General features: G+C 41.5%; 1 protein-coding gene across 4 annotated transcripts in view; it reads left to right on the top strand.

Moving 5' to 3' along the window:
- The window catches only part of arhgef10 (Rho guanine nucleotide exchange factor (GEF) 10), a 361,849-nt gene that overhangs the window by 213,008 nt on the left and 135,279 nt on the right, over positions 1–13,562 (top strand). For all 4 annotated transcript variants that reach the window (XM_085996438.1, XM_085996437.1, XM_085996439.1 and 1 more), the window contains 2 exons: positions 7,577–7,722; positions 12,404–12,579. In XM_085996438.1, coding sequence (XP_085852564.1) covers positions 7,577–7,722; positions 12,404–12,579 — 322 coding nt within the window. The remainder of the gene's footprint in view (positions 1–7,576; positions 7,723–12,403; positions 12,580–13,562) is intronic.

Here is a 13,562-nt window from a genome sequence, read left to right on the forward strand (position 1 = left end):
TTATGCTGATGAGGTGAGATGAAGTCGGATGGGAGGAGGCTCATATGGAGCATAAACACCAGCACAGACCAGTTGGGCCAAATGGCCTGTTTCTGTGCTGTAAATTGTATTTAAGATGTCTGATTTTATCTGTTGCATTCCCCTGTGATGCCAGCAGATGGTGCTCTAATAGGATTTCCAATGTTAATCTGAACAGTGGCCTGTCACAGTTTCCTGTCATGCCACCGCCTCGTGTGGAGCCTGCTTATCCTTGCCGCAACTTTCTCTGCTTCATCTGCTGCGAGCATCGTAATAAATATATTGCAACTTTTTAAATATTTTATTTTTTTCCCTTTCTCCAATTTCTTTCCTTCCTTCAATTTTTTTTTCCCTTTGATATTTGCCCTTCCTTTTGAACCCAATCTGCCTTGGAAGCTGTGCCTGGACCTTCGGCCTCGCTCCCCAATCTGATCTCTATCTCTTAAGGCCCCACTATTTTAAATTTCTAGCCCTGAATGGCTGATTTGTCTTTGGCAACCAACCCATTACCTGATTTATTTATTTTTTCCTTTCCCAGTCCCGCTCAGGGAAATCTTGCTGCTTCCCACTCTGTTGATGGACTCTGCTCATTCGCTCAACCTGGTCCTGCTGCTTTGCTTCTTGGCAATCTTCACTGTTGCCTGACCCATCACCACGCCCTGCTCGGCACCGCAGCCTCACTCTTCAGCCCCAGTATCTTAATGTTGTGCTGGCAGTTCTGCTGCTGCCCTTCCTACCTGATGCCACTCCCATAAGAGGTCTTGCTCTGGGGAATCCCCACCACACGCTGTTGAAAGAAAGAACCTTTCATGACCTCAAGACATCCCAAAGTGCTTCACAGCCAATGAAATACTTTTTTTTTTGGAAGTGTAATCACTGTTGTAATGTAAGGAACAGCGGCGGCCAATTTGTGCAGAGCGAGGTGTCACAAACAGCATTATGCTAAATGAACAGATGATCTATTTTTAGTGGTGTTATTTGAGGGTTAAATGTTGGCCAGGGAGAACTTCCTTGCTCTTTTTTGAATAGTGCCATGGGATCTCTTGCACCCACCTGAGAGGGCATATAGCGCCCCAGTTTAAGGTCCCATCCGAAAGACGACGCACTTGATGATGCAGCACTCCCTCAGTGCTGTGCTGAAGTGCCAGCCTAAATTATGTACTTGTGGTTTTGGAGCGGGGCTTGAATGCACAACCTTCTGACTCAGAAGCCAGAGTTTCATCACTGAGCCAAGGCTGGCACCTGATTTTAGGTACCACCTGATGTAAAGCTGCTGGTGATGCCCCTTCTAGCCTGCTACCCACCTCTGCTCCCATTCCTGCCTCTTTTCATTAAATTGGACAGTAGGCATCTAGGAATACATCAATATATATTTTGAAACGAAAAACTAAATAGATGTGGCCTCTATTCACAAAATTCAGCAGGACTTAATGTAGTCTCAATTCATTAAATTGGACAGCAAGGAAGCTAGGAAAAAATGTAATAAATGCAAATTCCATTCATGGATACCAGTTTCTGGAGCAGAGAGATGGCCAGAAATTGGTTTAATAGGTCTCCACCTGCACTCTACCTGTTCAAACGTCCCTAATCCCCAATACATATTAATCACAGATGCCAGCTCCAAATTATGCACTTCAACCGATGACCAAATATCCATTAGCCTCAATGTCTATTTATCATCATCCGAGCTCTACACTCTTTAAAAAATGCTATTTCCTTTGACTTCCCATCAACAGATCCACTAGTCACAGCAAAAAATTCATCTTCTGCACAGCCAGCATGCATAGCACAAAATTGCATGATCCCAGCCCATAATTTTTGTTCATAAAACTAATGCTTGGAAAATCACAGGCTGGCGGTGTGCAATTTAGCAATATGTGTGCCTGTTGCGCACCGAGTGTGCTGAAGTGCAATTTGTACCTGTAAAACTTGATCCATTGTTACTTCTGTAGCTTAAAGCTTTGCTGCAGCGTCCCAGTATTTCCACATGTTGTAAAAATGGTGAGATTGTGTAGAATGGGCCTATACTCTCTGGAGTTTAGAAGAATGAGAGGTGATCTCATTGAAACGTATAAGATTCTGAGGGGGATTAAGAGGGTAGATGCTGAGAGGCTGTTTCCCCTGGCTGGAATGTTTAGAACTAGGGGACATAGTCTCGGGATAAGGGGTCGGCTATTTAGAACTGAAATGAGAAATTTCTTCACTCAGAGGGTTGTGAATCTTTGCAATTCTCTACCCCAGAGGACTGTGGATGCTCGGTCGTTGAGTATATTCAAGGCTGAGATCAAAAGATTTTTGGACTCTTGAGCGAATCGAGGGATGTGGGGATCGGGCAGGTTAGTAGAGTTGAGATCAAAGATCAGCCACGATCTTATTGATGGCGGAGCAGGCTCAAGGGGTCGTATGGCCTACTCCTACTCCTATCTCTTATGTTCTTTTTGAGGCTATCAATGTGAAATAGACACTGCAATCTTTGTCTCACATGGATTAAGTTCTGCATTGTGCGAAGTCTTTTATTCCATCTGCTTCCTGACTGCACTGAATAAAAAGGGAATAATAGATATAACAGCACAATATCTACAATGCTTGTAAAATATCAAATTCAGTTATTTCTACACCACAAGTATTTTAACCCTTAAAGTGATATGGTCATGTAACTTCAACATTCAGAGCCTTTGGTTTCTAATCATTGGAACTCAATTTTCAATTCAATTCAATTCAAATTGCTTTATTGGCATGACAAGTTACATCTTATGTTGCCAAAGCATCGAAAAACATTCATGTTTGTTCACAAAAATACAGATCTATCCATACAGTGTATAAACAGATATATCCCTGAGTGTATAAATATACTTTCATATAATTTATATATACTCTTCTTATATTTAGTGGTTGTCCCTCTGTTTATGGCAAGCTGTAACATAGTGTGCCGCTAGTGTTACACAATTTCTCTCTTCCCCTAGTAGGTATGGGAGTTTTTGGTCGTCATTCAAATTTCTGAATTCCGGGCATATTTTTGTGAATTTTGGGTAGAAATTCTCCCTTATGCCCTGATATTTTCTACAAGCTGTGAGGAAGTGCATCTCTGTCTCCACCACTCCCTGACTGCAGTGAGAGCATATCCTGTCCTCTCTTGGTAGCCGGGTCTGCCTGTGTCTACCTTTTTCGATCGCCAGGTTATGTTCACTAAGTCTGTACATTGTCAAAGTTTTTCTCAGTTTGCTATCCTTTACCATGGTCAGGTAATCAGCCATGTTGTATTGTCTGTTTAGGGCCAAGTAGCAATTGAGTTTGCTTTGGGTTTTTGTTGTTTCTGCCCAATATGACAGATATTTTTCCTTTTGCTTAGCGACGATTGTGTTGGGTCGAATTCTTTGTGTTACGCTGTCACTGTCCTGGGGCTGGTTATTGTTAGTAGTTACTTCACTGAGTCCCAGGACTAGTTGACTGAGGGTATTCTTCTTTATGGTCCTCTCTTGGCATTTCAGGGCTTCGTAATGATAGCATTGGGGGTTGCTCATTTCTAGGTGTTTCCAAAATTTGGTGGCTCTTTTTTGGATAGTGATTATTAATGGATATTGGCCTAGTTCTGCCCTGCATGCATTGTTTATGGTTTTCCTTTGAGTCCGGAGGATACTTTTACAGAATTCTGCATGTAGGATCTCAATTGGGTGTTTGTCCCATTTTGCAAATTCTTGTTGTGTTAGCGGTCCCCACACCTCACTGCCATAGAGTGCAATTGGTTCAATTACTGATTTGAAAATTTTGAGCCAAATGCTAATTGGGATTTCTATTTGGATTGATTTTTTAATGGCATAGAAAGCCCTTCTTGCTTTCTCTTTCAGTTCATTCACAGCCAGTTTGAAATTTCCCGTAGAACTGATTTTTAAGCCCAAGTATGTGTAGTTAGTGGTTTGTTCAATTTTGGTTGTTCCTAGTGTGAAATTTATTTTGGGTCCCTGATGTCTGGATCTTTGCTGGAACACAAGGACTTTGGTTTTTTGGGGATTTATTGTCAGGGCCCAAGTCTGGCAGTACTCCCTCTACAACTCACTCCACCTCCTCTCTATTGTTCTCCACCTTGAAAAGCCTTTTCAAAACACATCTCTTCTACCAAGTGTTTGCTTATCTCCTTGATGTTTCACCATATAAATGAAAGTTGATGCTATCTTTATTGTTTTGATAATCATCCAGAATTCTATGTTCGGAAAGGTGGGAATGAAAGGAAACCCTGAAGTTTCTTTTTAAAAAAAAAAAAAAAAAAAATATCAACACTGAAGGTTATGTTAAAAGTGATCCAGCATTTTACTTCGGTCTTAAACATTCAAAGCTAGAAATGACTGTTGGTGGATTTGGCAGACATGACCTGAAGCTACATGACACACAAATTCAGATTGTCCAAGAACATGCCAACAATAAAATCTAGGGTTCTATTGAAAGTGGCTCATTAGGAATCATAAACCTTGATTCTTTGTAAAGGGTCTTTACACTGTTATATTGTTGCTGTACAAGGCATTGTGTCAGATTCCCTATGGAGTACTGTGTGCAATTCTAGTCACCTAATTGTAGCAGAGATATTAATGTCCTTAAACAGTTAAAGAGGTGAACAACTAAAACTAAACTGGGTTTCTGCAAAACTAAGGTGTGGAATAGAGATTAGACTGAGGCAACCTCATTAAAGTTTTCACTGTTGTGTAGCAGATTCACTTACCTGATTCGGGAAAATTCTTCAATGCTGAATGTTTCAAATATCAGGCGACAACTTTAAAATGAGGTTAAGTTTCGATAAGGGAAGTCAAGTGGATGCTTTTAATTCTTGACATTGTTACTTATGCATTGTTCAGGTAAGTTCACACTAATTGAATAAAGATCATGTCCAATTAGTCCTCAATATGTATACTGTTAGTGCATCAGCCTCCGTTTGTTCTGAACTGTGATACTCTTCCACACAACCGACCCGAACCAGCTCCCGTGGATTTTTTAAAATGCAAAGTCTAATTGACTTGCGGCACAAGGTATAAGGGGAGGATAATGAAGCTAATTATATATGTGGATTCATGAGGCAGCTCGTTGTGCTTTTGGAGAAAACGGGTTGATTTTAACTTTTGGCGGTGGCGGAAAATGGGCAGTAGCAGATCAGCCGACTGTTGTACACCATGGCCGGTTTCCCCTTCCATTGAAACGGGCCTGTTTGCACACAGGATATATATTGAGGACTCTTCACGGATGCTGCCCTGGCCTGCTGAGTTTTTCCAGCGTGTTCTGTTGTTATTTCAGATTTCCAGCATTCGCAGTATTTTGCTGTCGTATATTGAGGACTAATTGGGCACAGAATTTATTCAGGAAGTGTGAATCACCCCGAATAATGCATCAGTGACAAAGTCAAGTCTATTGTGCTTGGTGATTATTTTCACCCAGCAGTTTCCTTGACTTTTATTTTGATCACACCATCAGCATTAAATGCAAATTGTACATTTTGGAGCTTGGAGTAGGCCAGTGAATAGTAAATAAGAAACACTTTGTTGCAAATTCAAATAATGGCAGCAAATGGTGAAGGCATTAAGCAAAAAAAAGGAAAAACAAATGGTGGTTGTGTTGGTTCTATCAAGTTACGCCTGTGATTTTACGCTTCATTTTATTTGGTTGATTTAGGTGTCCTATTCTTTGGCACGTAGTTGGGTATATGCTTGTTTGGCTCATTTTCTGTAGCCTGGGCTGGAGTTTGCTCCTCCATTTGAGCCCAGACACACCCGTAATCTGGGCGCCAACCAATTACCTGGTTTTAAAGATCGCAGAATTTTGAGCGTAAGTGAGTTACGCACGTAACTACAATACGCCCAAGTCTCTCTGATCTTTCACGGCTGTCCATCAAACCCTCCGCACGAATGAATCTCCACCCACAAAACTGGCCACGCCCCCAACTCTTAAATGCGAGTATCCTCCCGTTCCGCTTGTTCAGGGGGGCCTCAACATTTCGGCCAGATTTTCAGGTGCAGCAGGAAACAAAACCATTCTTTTGGTGTTTTATGGCAATTATTTGAGCATTTTCTTTAAATTTATCCTGACTGAGCCCTGCTCTGTATTTTCTGTTTCTTTTAATGCAGTTTTATGGCGTCAGTATTAATCGTGTTAAAAATTGAAAACCTTCCCTGATTGCAGGTTCCTAAACATGCTGTGCATGAATGATGATTAAAATGAGTTGAAACTTAAATTTTCATACTTAAAGAAAAAATATACCTGTGTGGGTTTGGTGCTTTCCTTGGGCTCTGACTGTTTATGGTGATTTATGCCCTTTTTGCATGTGGGTGTATTCTCGTGAGATGGGGAGGATATTTGGGTGTAACTTGAGATCGGCAAAATGGGCATGACATTGGGTGGACTTTCGGGTCTAACTTCCGGGTTGTGCCCAAGGGGGAAACTCCAGGCCAACGAAGTTGAAACATTCAGTGCATTTTGTTATCCCCAACTCACTCACAGTTATATGCCTCAATTGTTTACCTGTTTCATATTGGGCCAGATCTTGCTGGAAAAATAACGACGTGTTAACAATGCACGCCATTACTAACACAAAAACTGGCCAGCAAATTCAGGGGATCAAGAGATACGCTGTGAGTTGCGAATCTCCGGCGTTTGCTGATCGGCTTCCGCCCTTCCGCCGTTTGCTATGCACAAACAGCATCTCGGCCTTAGTCTCCCTGTTATTTTTAAGAACTTGCTGGATTTGCACATTAATTACCCATTAAACTTGCAACAGAAAGTTAAGTCTGGTAATTAAGCTCCTAAGTACCCTTTAAAAACATGATAATTGTTAGTGCAATGCCAATCCACCTCTCTGGCCCAGAAAAGGAACAATTTAAATGGTTCAATCTCGTTCCTGCACTTAGTCAATTGTTATAGATTTTTAAAATGTTAAATTTTAAAATGGCTTTTCTTACTTTTCCTTTCTGTTTCTTTTTTCTCTCTCTCTCAATTCAACCTTTCTTTTCCTCTCGTTTCCCTTTCTGTGCCTGATTTGACTCTAATTCATTCTCCTTTTCTGTCATTCCTCTCTTCCTTTCTCAACCCTTAAAACTCATTAGTTAAGGAGCTACACTGTTGGTCCTGCCGTTCCCTGAGGTCCCAGGTGCCCCGTTTCACTTGCTATCTGCTCGCACTTCCAGCAAGTTACAGTGCAAAACATTTTTGAGCTGAAGGGTGCACATCTGCCTGCGCATCTGCCAATGCACTTTATTATGGTTATGTTTATGTTAATGTATTACAAGCCAAATGTATGTTGAATGTTTAAATGTCTTAATCTAAATGTACACTCTCGGGAGCCGCAAGCCTACATTTCGTTGTACTGCACTTGTGCACTAACAATGACAATAAAAGTTGATTTGATTTGATTTGAAAACAGTCTAACTAACAGAGCACGCCGCGAGATTCTCCGCTCCAGCAAGGTCCAGCCCATTGTGTTCAGAAAATGTAATCTTAATGAATTTTTTTGCCTGTAGTTTTAGATTCGGTTGTATGTGTGTGTGTGTGTATACGTCAGTTACATCCTACTTTATCAATACAGCTTCTTCGTTGTGGAAACAGATACCTCATAAGGTCAGATGACATGGTGGAAACGGTTTACAATGAGAAAGGAGAAATGGTGAAAACCAAAGAGCGGCGTCTGTTCATGTTGAATGATGTACTTATGTGTGCTACAGTCAATTCTCGGTATGTACAATCAAATGTGGTACAAATATATATTAAATAAATCTTAACTTGTTCCTTGCATAATATTAGTACAGTTTTCCTGTTGAATAAGTCTGCTTCGAAGCAACTGTTTTTGCTCATTTTAACACTGAAGTTATTAAGATTCTTCTTTGCCATTTTGGCCGGACCGATACCTGCTGCATTTCAATGTTGCACGGCGATCTCCCTCAGTTATTCAGTCCTAGCTCACTTTTCAAAGCCGGCTTCAAAGTTTTGAGATTTGATGTGACTGTTTGCTCGCTACAGAAATATCCCAAGTTTGATTCCTCCAAGCAGAGAAACATCAGGTTTTGGTTTTGTACATATTTTTTTTAATCGTTCATGGGATGTGGGCGTCGCTGGCAAGGCCAACATTTATTGCCCATCCCTAATTGCCCTTGAGAAGGTGGTGGTGAGCTGCCGCCTTGAACCGCTGCAGTCTGTGTGGTGAAGGTACTCCCACAGTGCTGTTAGGTAGGGAGTTCCAGGATTTTGACCCAGCGACGATGCAGGATCGGCCGATATACTTCCAAGTCAGGATGGTGTGTGACTTGGAAGGGAACTTGGAGGTGGTGGTGTTCGCATGCGCCTGCTGCCCTTGTCCTTCTAGGTGGAAGAGGTCTCGGGTTTGGGATGTGCTGCCGAAGAAACCTTGGCGAGTTGCTGCAGTGCATCTTGTAGATGGTACACACTGCAGCCACGGTGCGCCGGTGGTGGAGGGAGTGAATGTTTAAGGTGGTGGATGGGGTGTCGATCAAGCGGGCTGCTTTGCCTTGGATGGCGTCGAGCTGCATGAGTGACCTTGCAGACCTCCAACTCCAAGTCAGATAGGAAATTGAATAATAGCCAAGGATGCCCCCAGAAATATTCAGAAAGGAAGCCCCAGGCGAGAGCTTTCCGTGCTGGTTTGTATGACTGGCAAGAAGTCTTGTTGTATAAGTTTTTGGGTTTTATCTTTAATAGTGTTTTGTTACTGCAAAAGTAGTTGTTGCTATTTTGATCTGAATGTCGTTCCATTAAGATCTAGCTATAAGTGTTTGGGATCTTCTAGGACTCGAACAACATTATGGAGCATTGGCCACCAATTTCTCCACTGTTTGTTTTGCCAATGATCCAACATACGTTCAGCCTGCGTGGTCAAATCACCCAAATCTTCACCTAAAACTCCGCCAATTTTAGTCCCTTCATCAGTGCCAATTTAGCAGCAGCTGAAGCATTTGCAGTTGAGCTCCGGTTTGATGTCAACCAACGATTGTGTCAATGTGAAATCCAACAGGAGGAACAAGAGCTAGCTGCTGAGTTCTAAAAATGTCAACACCCACCCCATAGAAGAGAGAGTAAAACAATAAGTGGGTGAATCGTCCCAAACCCAGCGGCATGCTTAAGGATACCTTCAGTGTCCAGTTACGGAGTGCCTATCTTGGTACGTTGCTGGTTTTGATCAAATTGTCACCTTCAATCACCTGCTGTGGCAACATCTGAGCTTCAGTGATACTAACCTCTGGGACATTCGTCGAGGCGTCAGGCATTTTCACTATCCGCTTCTCCAAATTACCCAAAGGACCCTCCTTTTCTAACTCCTGGCAATGTCTACAAATCATTGCCACTTCCAGTACAGACAAAAAACCCAAGTTAGAAATTACATCGAGCAGTTTTTCAGCGAATGGCATCCAGTCTTGTTGCATGAGATAGACTGTAATGGTCAGGTATGCCCTTCATTTCATCAGGTCGCCTCCAAGATTCTGAATGGGACACTCAGGCAATATGCAAATAAGGGAGCTTTTGAATAGCGAGATGCAAAAATTACTTTTGGTCGGGGCAGAGAGTCAGGAAAACTGAAGGATCTGTAGTAGTTGTGAAAAGCACAGAGAGCTTCCAGCTGAACTTATATCGCAGAGTTTTGAACTTCATCGTGAAAGGAAAATTCAAGATTGTTCAAATGGTATAGCTGCCTAGCTGTGGCCAACCTCAAAATGTCTCCTTCCATATCTGAATCAGGGAGTCTTATTTAGATGTACCTTGTTTCAGTATAGGTAGTGTACATTATTAGGGCAAGGCTCTGTTACTTGGCCATGGTTTACTATTACCCGTCAGTGGGGACAGCTCCACTGCATGAACTATGTATCTGTTGTGAGACACATGATTAGGTAGTATAACACATTCATGTGTGTTGATCAAAACAACAGCCCCAAGAGCCTTATCCCACTTAGAAAGATTGGTTGGTGGGAGAAGTCACTTTTCTAACTCCCTAAGAAAATATCAGCCCCCCCCCCCCCCCCCCAGCTATTTTCCACCATTCTCAGTTGAAGGTATTAACTCAGGCTGGGTTATAGAAGCCCTTTAGTAGCCATTCTTCATGTGTGATCTCAGATAAGTAATATGGGCAGTTGACCATGTAGGACAACTAAACCGAATCTTGTCCAGATCACACATTGTGCGCACATTTTCCAGCAGAGGCCACAGGATAGTGATTAGGATTTGGAAGCCTGGCTGATTTTTTTGTTTTAATTTCCACTCCCTAACCCAGAGATGTTGTGGCCAGTTACAGAAATTCCAGCTAATTCAGCACAGACTTTGAGGCATTCCTGGTCTGCATAGCTCAATATGGCTGGGCAGTGCCTTTATGAATAAGCTACAGGAAACACTTTTTTTTATCCAGCACCGACGGGACCGGCGTGGTGCCGGTTTATCAAAGTCCGGATTACAGAGGGGTATAGTAAAAGGTACAAGAGCCCCGTACACGGCCACAGATCCAGGCGTCCCTGTTGCATGGCAACAGGTGCAGGAACCCTGGCCACAGATCCAGGCGTCCCTGTTGCATAGCAACAGGTGCAGGAACCCCGGTTACACGGCCACAGATCCAGGAACGGCCACTAATATGAAGTAAAACTTACCTGAACCTACTCCTGAATTTTGCCGGTTAACAGAGATTTCCGGTGCCGGTAAATCGAGAGTTTCCTGTACTTTTGTTCAATGGTATCTGCTTCTGGAAAGTGTTGGGCAGAGTCTTAATCCCACCAGACAGGTTTCCACCATCCAACAGAGTACTGTACTATGCTCTCCAGGTGGGGCTCAGAATCTGAGCACAACATTATTCATGTCTACAGAAAGAAAATACGGCAGATGCTGGAAATCTGAAATAGAAACAGAAAATGCTGGAGAAACTCGGCAGGTCAGGCAGCATCTGTGGAGAGAGAAACAGAGTTAACGTTTCAGGTCGATGACCTTTCGTCAGAACTGGAAAAAAGCAGGAAATGGAACAGATTTTTAAGCAAGTGAAGAGGCTGGGAAAAGGGGGGGAGGGGATGAAAGAACATTATTTATGTCTTACAGTTGTGGCCATCTTTGGAATGACTTCATGTGAGATTTCAACAATACTTTTGCAATCGAATGTTCTAACTCATTTACCTGGATATCCGGTACTGGTAGCAAATGAATGAGAGAGATCTGTTTGTCGAACACTTTGTGGGGTATTGAAATTGGCAGCAGGCAACTTCAGGACAGACAGGGAGAGGAAGGGAACAAATGCTTTATAACACATTAATTCTCCTCCATATCATGCTGATTACAGAACCCTGTAAACAAAAATGGGGAAAAGACTCTCAATAGGAAAGAACTGTATTTTATATTTGAGAAAGTAATATTTTTGGTGAAATGCTGCTGTACTAAATGGTTAACTCTAGTTCTAGCCTTAGAACTTGATATCAATTATTGTCTGCTACATTCAGTGAAGATGAAATTGTCTGTTTAGGTTTGGTCACCCTGTGAACAAACTTACCATGCAAAGAAATAAAAGCTAACATCCTGGAGTGGGGTTTGAACCTACAGCCTTCAGACTCTGAGGTGCTACCAACTGAGCCAGACTGATACTTGGCGGAAGATAGATTGCAATTAAAGCCACGTCTCCAATAATTAATAATTCAATAAAATAATTAGCTCTGAGAAAACAGCAGGATTGTTGAATTGTTATGGCTTTAATAAAACTATGTTGCAAACTAGCGCAGCTATTCTGTCTGTTTTAGTGTAGAGCACTTTGGGGCATTAAATAAAATCACACTGAAGATTTAGACCTACTCCCGTATTGCCATCTACTGGGTTATAATTAAGTATGATTATATAACAAACCACCTTTGTCATCCTGGAGGAAGTTTTCTTATAGCTAGAGGAGTTACTACAATGAATCCTTGATTTTGAAATAAACTTTTTTGCTGCCTGCTGGTTTGTAATGACTAGGTTTGACTTTACATTTTCATCTAATAATATACAAATCACGGAAGAGAAATATGCTTCTAGCTGTAGTTGGCACGATCAATGGCCTATTACTTTTTTTTTTTTAATTCAGCTATTGTGCTGCAGGTACCAAAATTCTATGTAGATCACAATTTTGACTTAATCATGGCAAATCAATAATAATTGTTATCTTCAAATTATATAGTAATGTAGTTCTGATAGAAAATGGCTGAAGACAGCACTTCATTTGAGTGTGATATTCCTGTAGAAAATATACTGTCCATTGATTTTTTTTTTCCCTTGCTATTCCTAGCATAGAAAACCTTTACACTGATTAGGTGATTTCCACCATCGTAGATTTCAGTTTCTGTTTTATTAAGACCAGTAGTTATTTTTACCTGACATTCTACTTAAATGTCTGATTCTATTTCAGAGTCCAGTATGACAGCAGTGGTATAATGCCCTCTGGACTGAGGTACTTGCTTAAGTGGAGTGTACCGCTAAAGCAGGTTGAAGTAGTAGAATTTGGGAACAGTGAAGACCTGGCGGAGAAAAGTAGATTTACTCCGCCACATTCTGGAGAAAAGATTCTAATTAGTGCAAAACCAAGTAAGTACATTTTCCAGTTTTGATAGTTCTGACTTGTAGCTGGTAACCCTCTGAACTGTGCTATCTCCTCGGTGCAAAAGGATTTTTTTTAATGCTTAACAACAGGAATTTTCAAACTACAGGCTGTGGCCCACTTGATCCAGGCAACTTGGATCTATTTGTGTTTCTATTTCTTATTCACTGGTCTGTCCTGTTAGAATTTCTTTGGGCCTCCAGTGTTGGAAAGGGCCATTCTTAGTACTGTTGTCTTATTGATGAATAAAGTCAAAATCAGAAAACTCACTATCTGTTAGTGTCAGCAGCTTGAGGCAATAGGGATTCAATGGGAGCATGGATTTAAACGTTATATGTGGCTCCACAGAAACAAAAAAGCTGTGACCTTCTGCTTTGTAATATTGAGAGGGAAATTGGATTTATGAATATACTTGCAAAATCCAAATGGATTTGTAAAATATTTTGTGGGAAGTATTTTTATTTGTTTTGAAAGTGTAAGGCAAATGCATGTACCTGAGATCTGCTTGAAGAATTTTAGATGATCAATTTTATGACTTGAGAAGTGGTCAAGATTTGCTTTGTGAATGAATCCCTACATTTGTTTTTTTTTGTAAAGAAACATACAGCATATGAAGGGTAAGAACAAGAAAAGGCAATTCAGTTTACCCTATTCCTCCCATCAGTCAGTTCCTCTTGTATGGCTCCTTTTATCAGATGTCATCAGATGCCTGGTCAAAAGCAACAGTCCAAAGTAGCCCACACTATTGTGCTTCGCCATCGGGAAATGCAGTTGGTCGCTCCACCATTGCCTCAGAATAAATGGGAAGTCTCCCAGGTTGATTGAACACTGCATGTGGTACTGCTGCTAGAAAGGAGTCAGAGGACATCCCTACATCTACATAGACATGGGGTGAAAAATAGTAGATGCATTATCATGGGGAAGACCACGTTAGCATTATCGTGGGGAAGACCACGTTAGCATTATCGTG

The sequence above is a fragment of the Somniosus microcephalus genome, chromosome 9, assembly GCF_052327205.1.
Source record: "Somniosus microcephalus isolate GS21.2 chromosome 9, FLI_Smic_1.0, whole genome shotgun sequence".
NCBI classification, from domain to species: domain Eukaryota; kingdom Metazoa; phylum Chordata; class Chondrichthyes; order Squaliformes; family Somniosidae; genus Somniosus; species Somniosus microcephalus.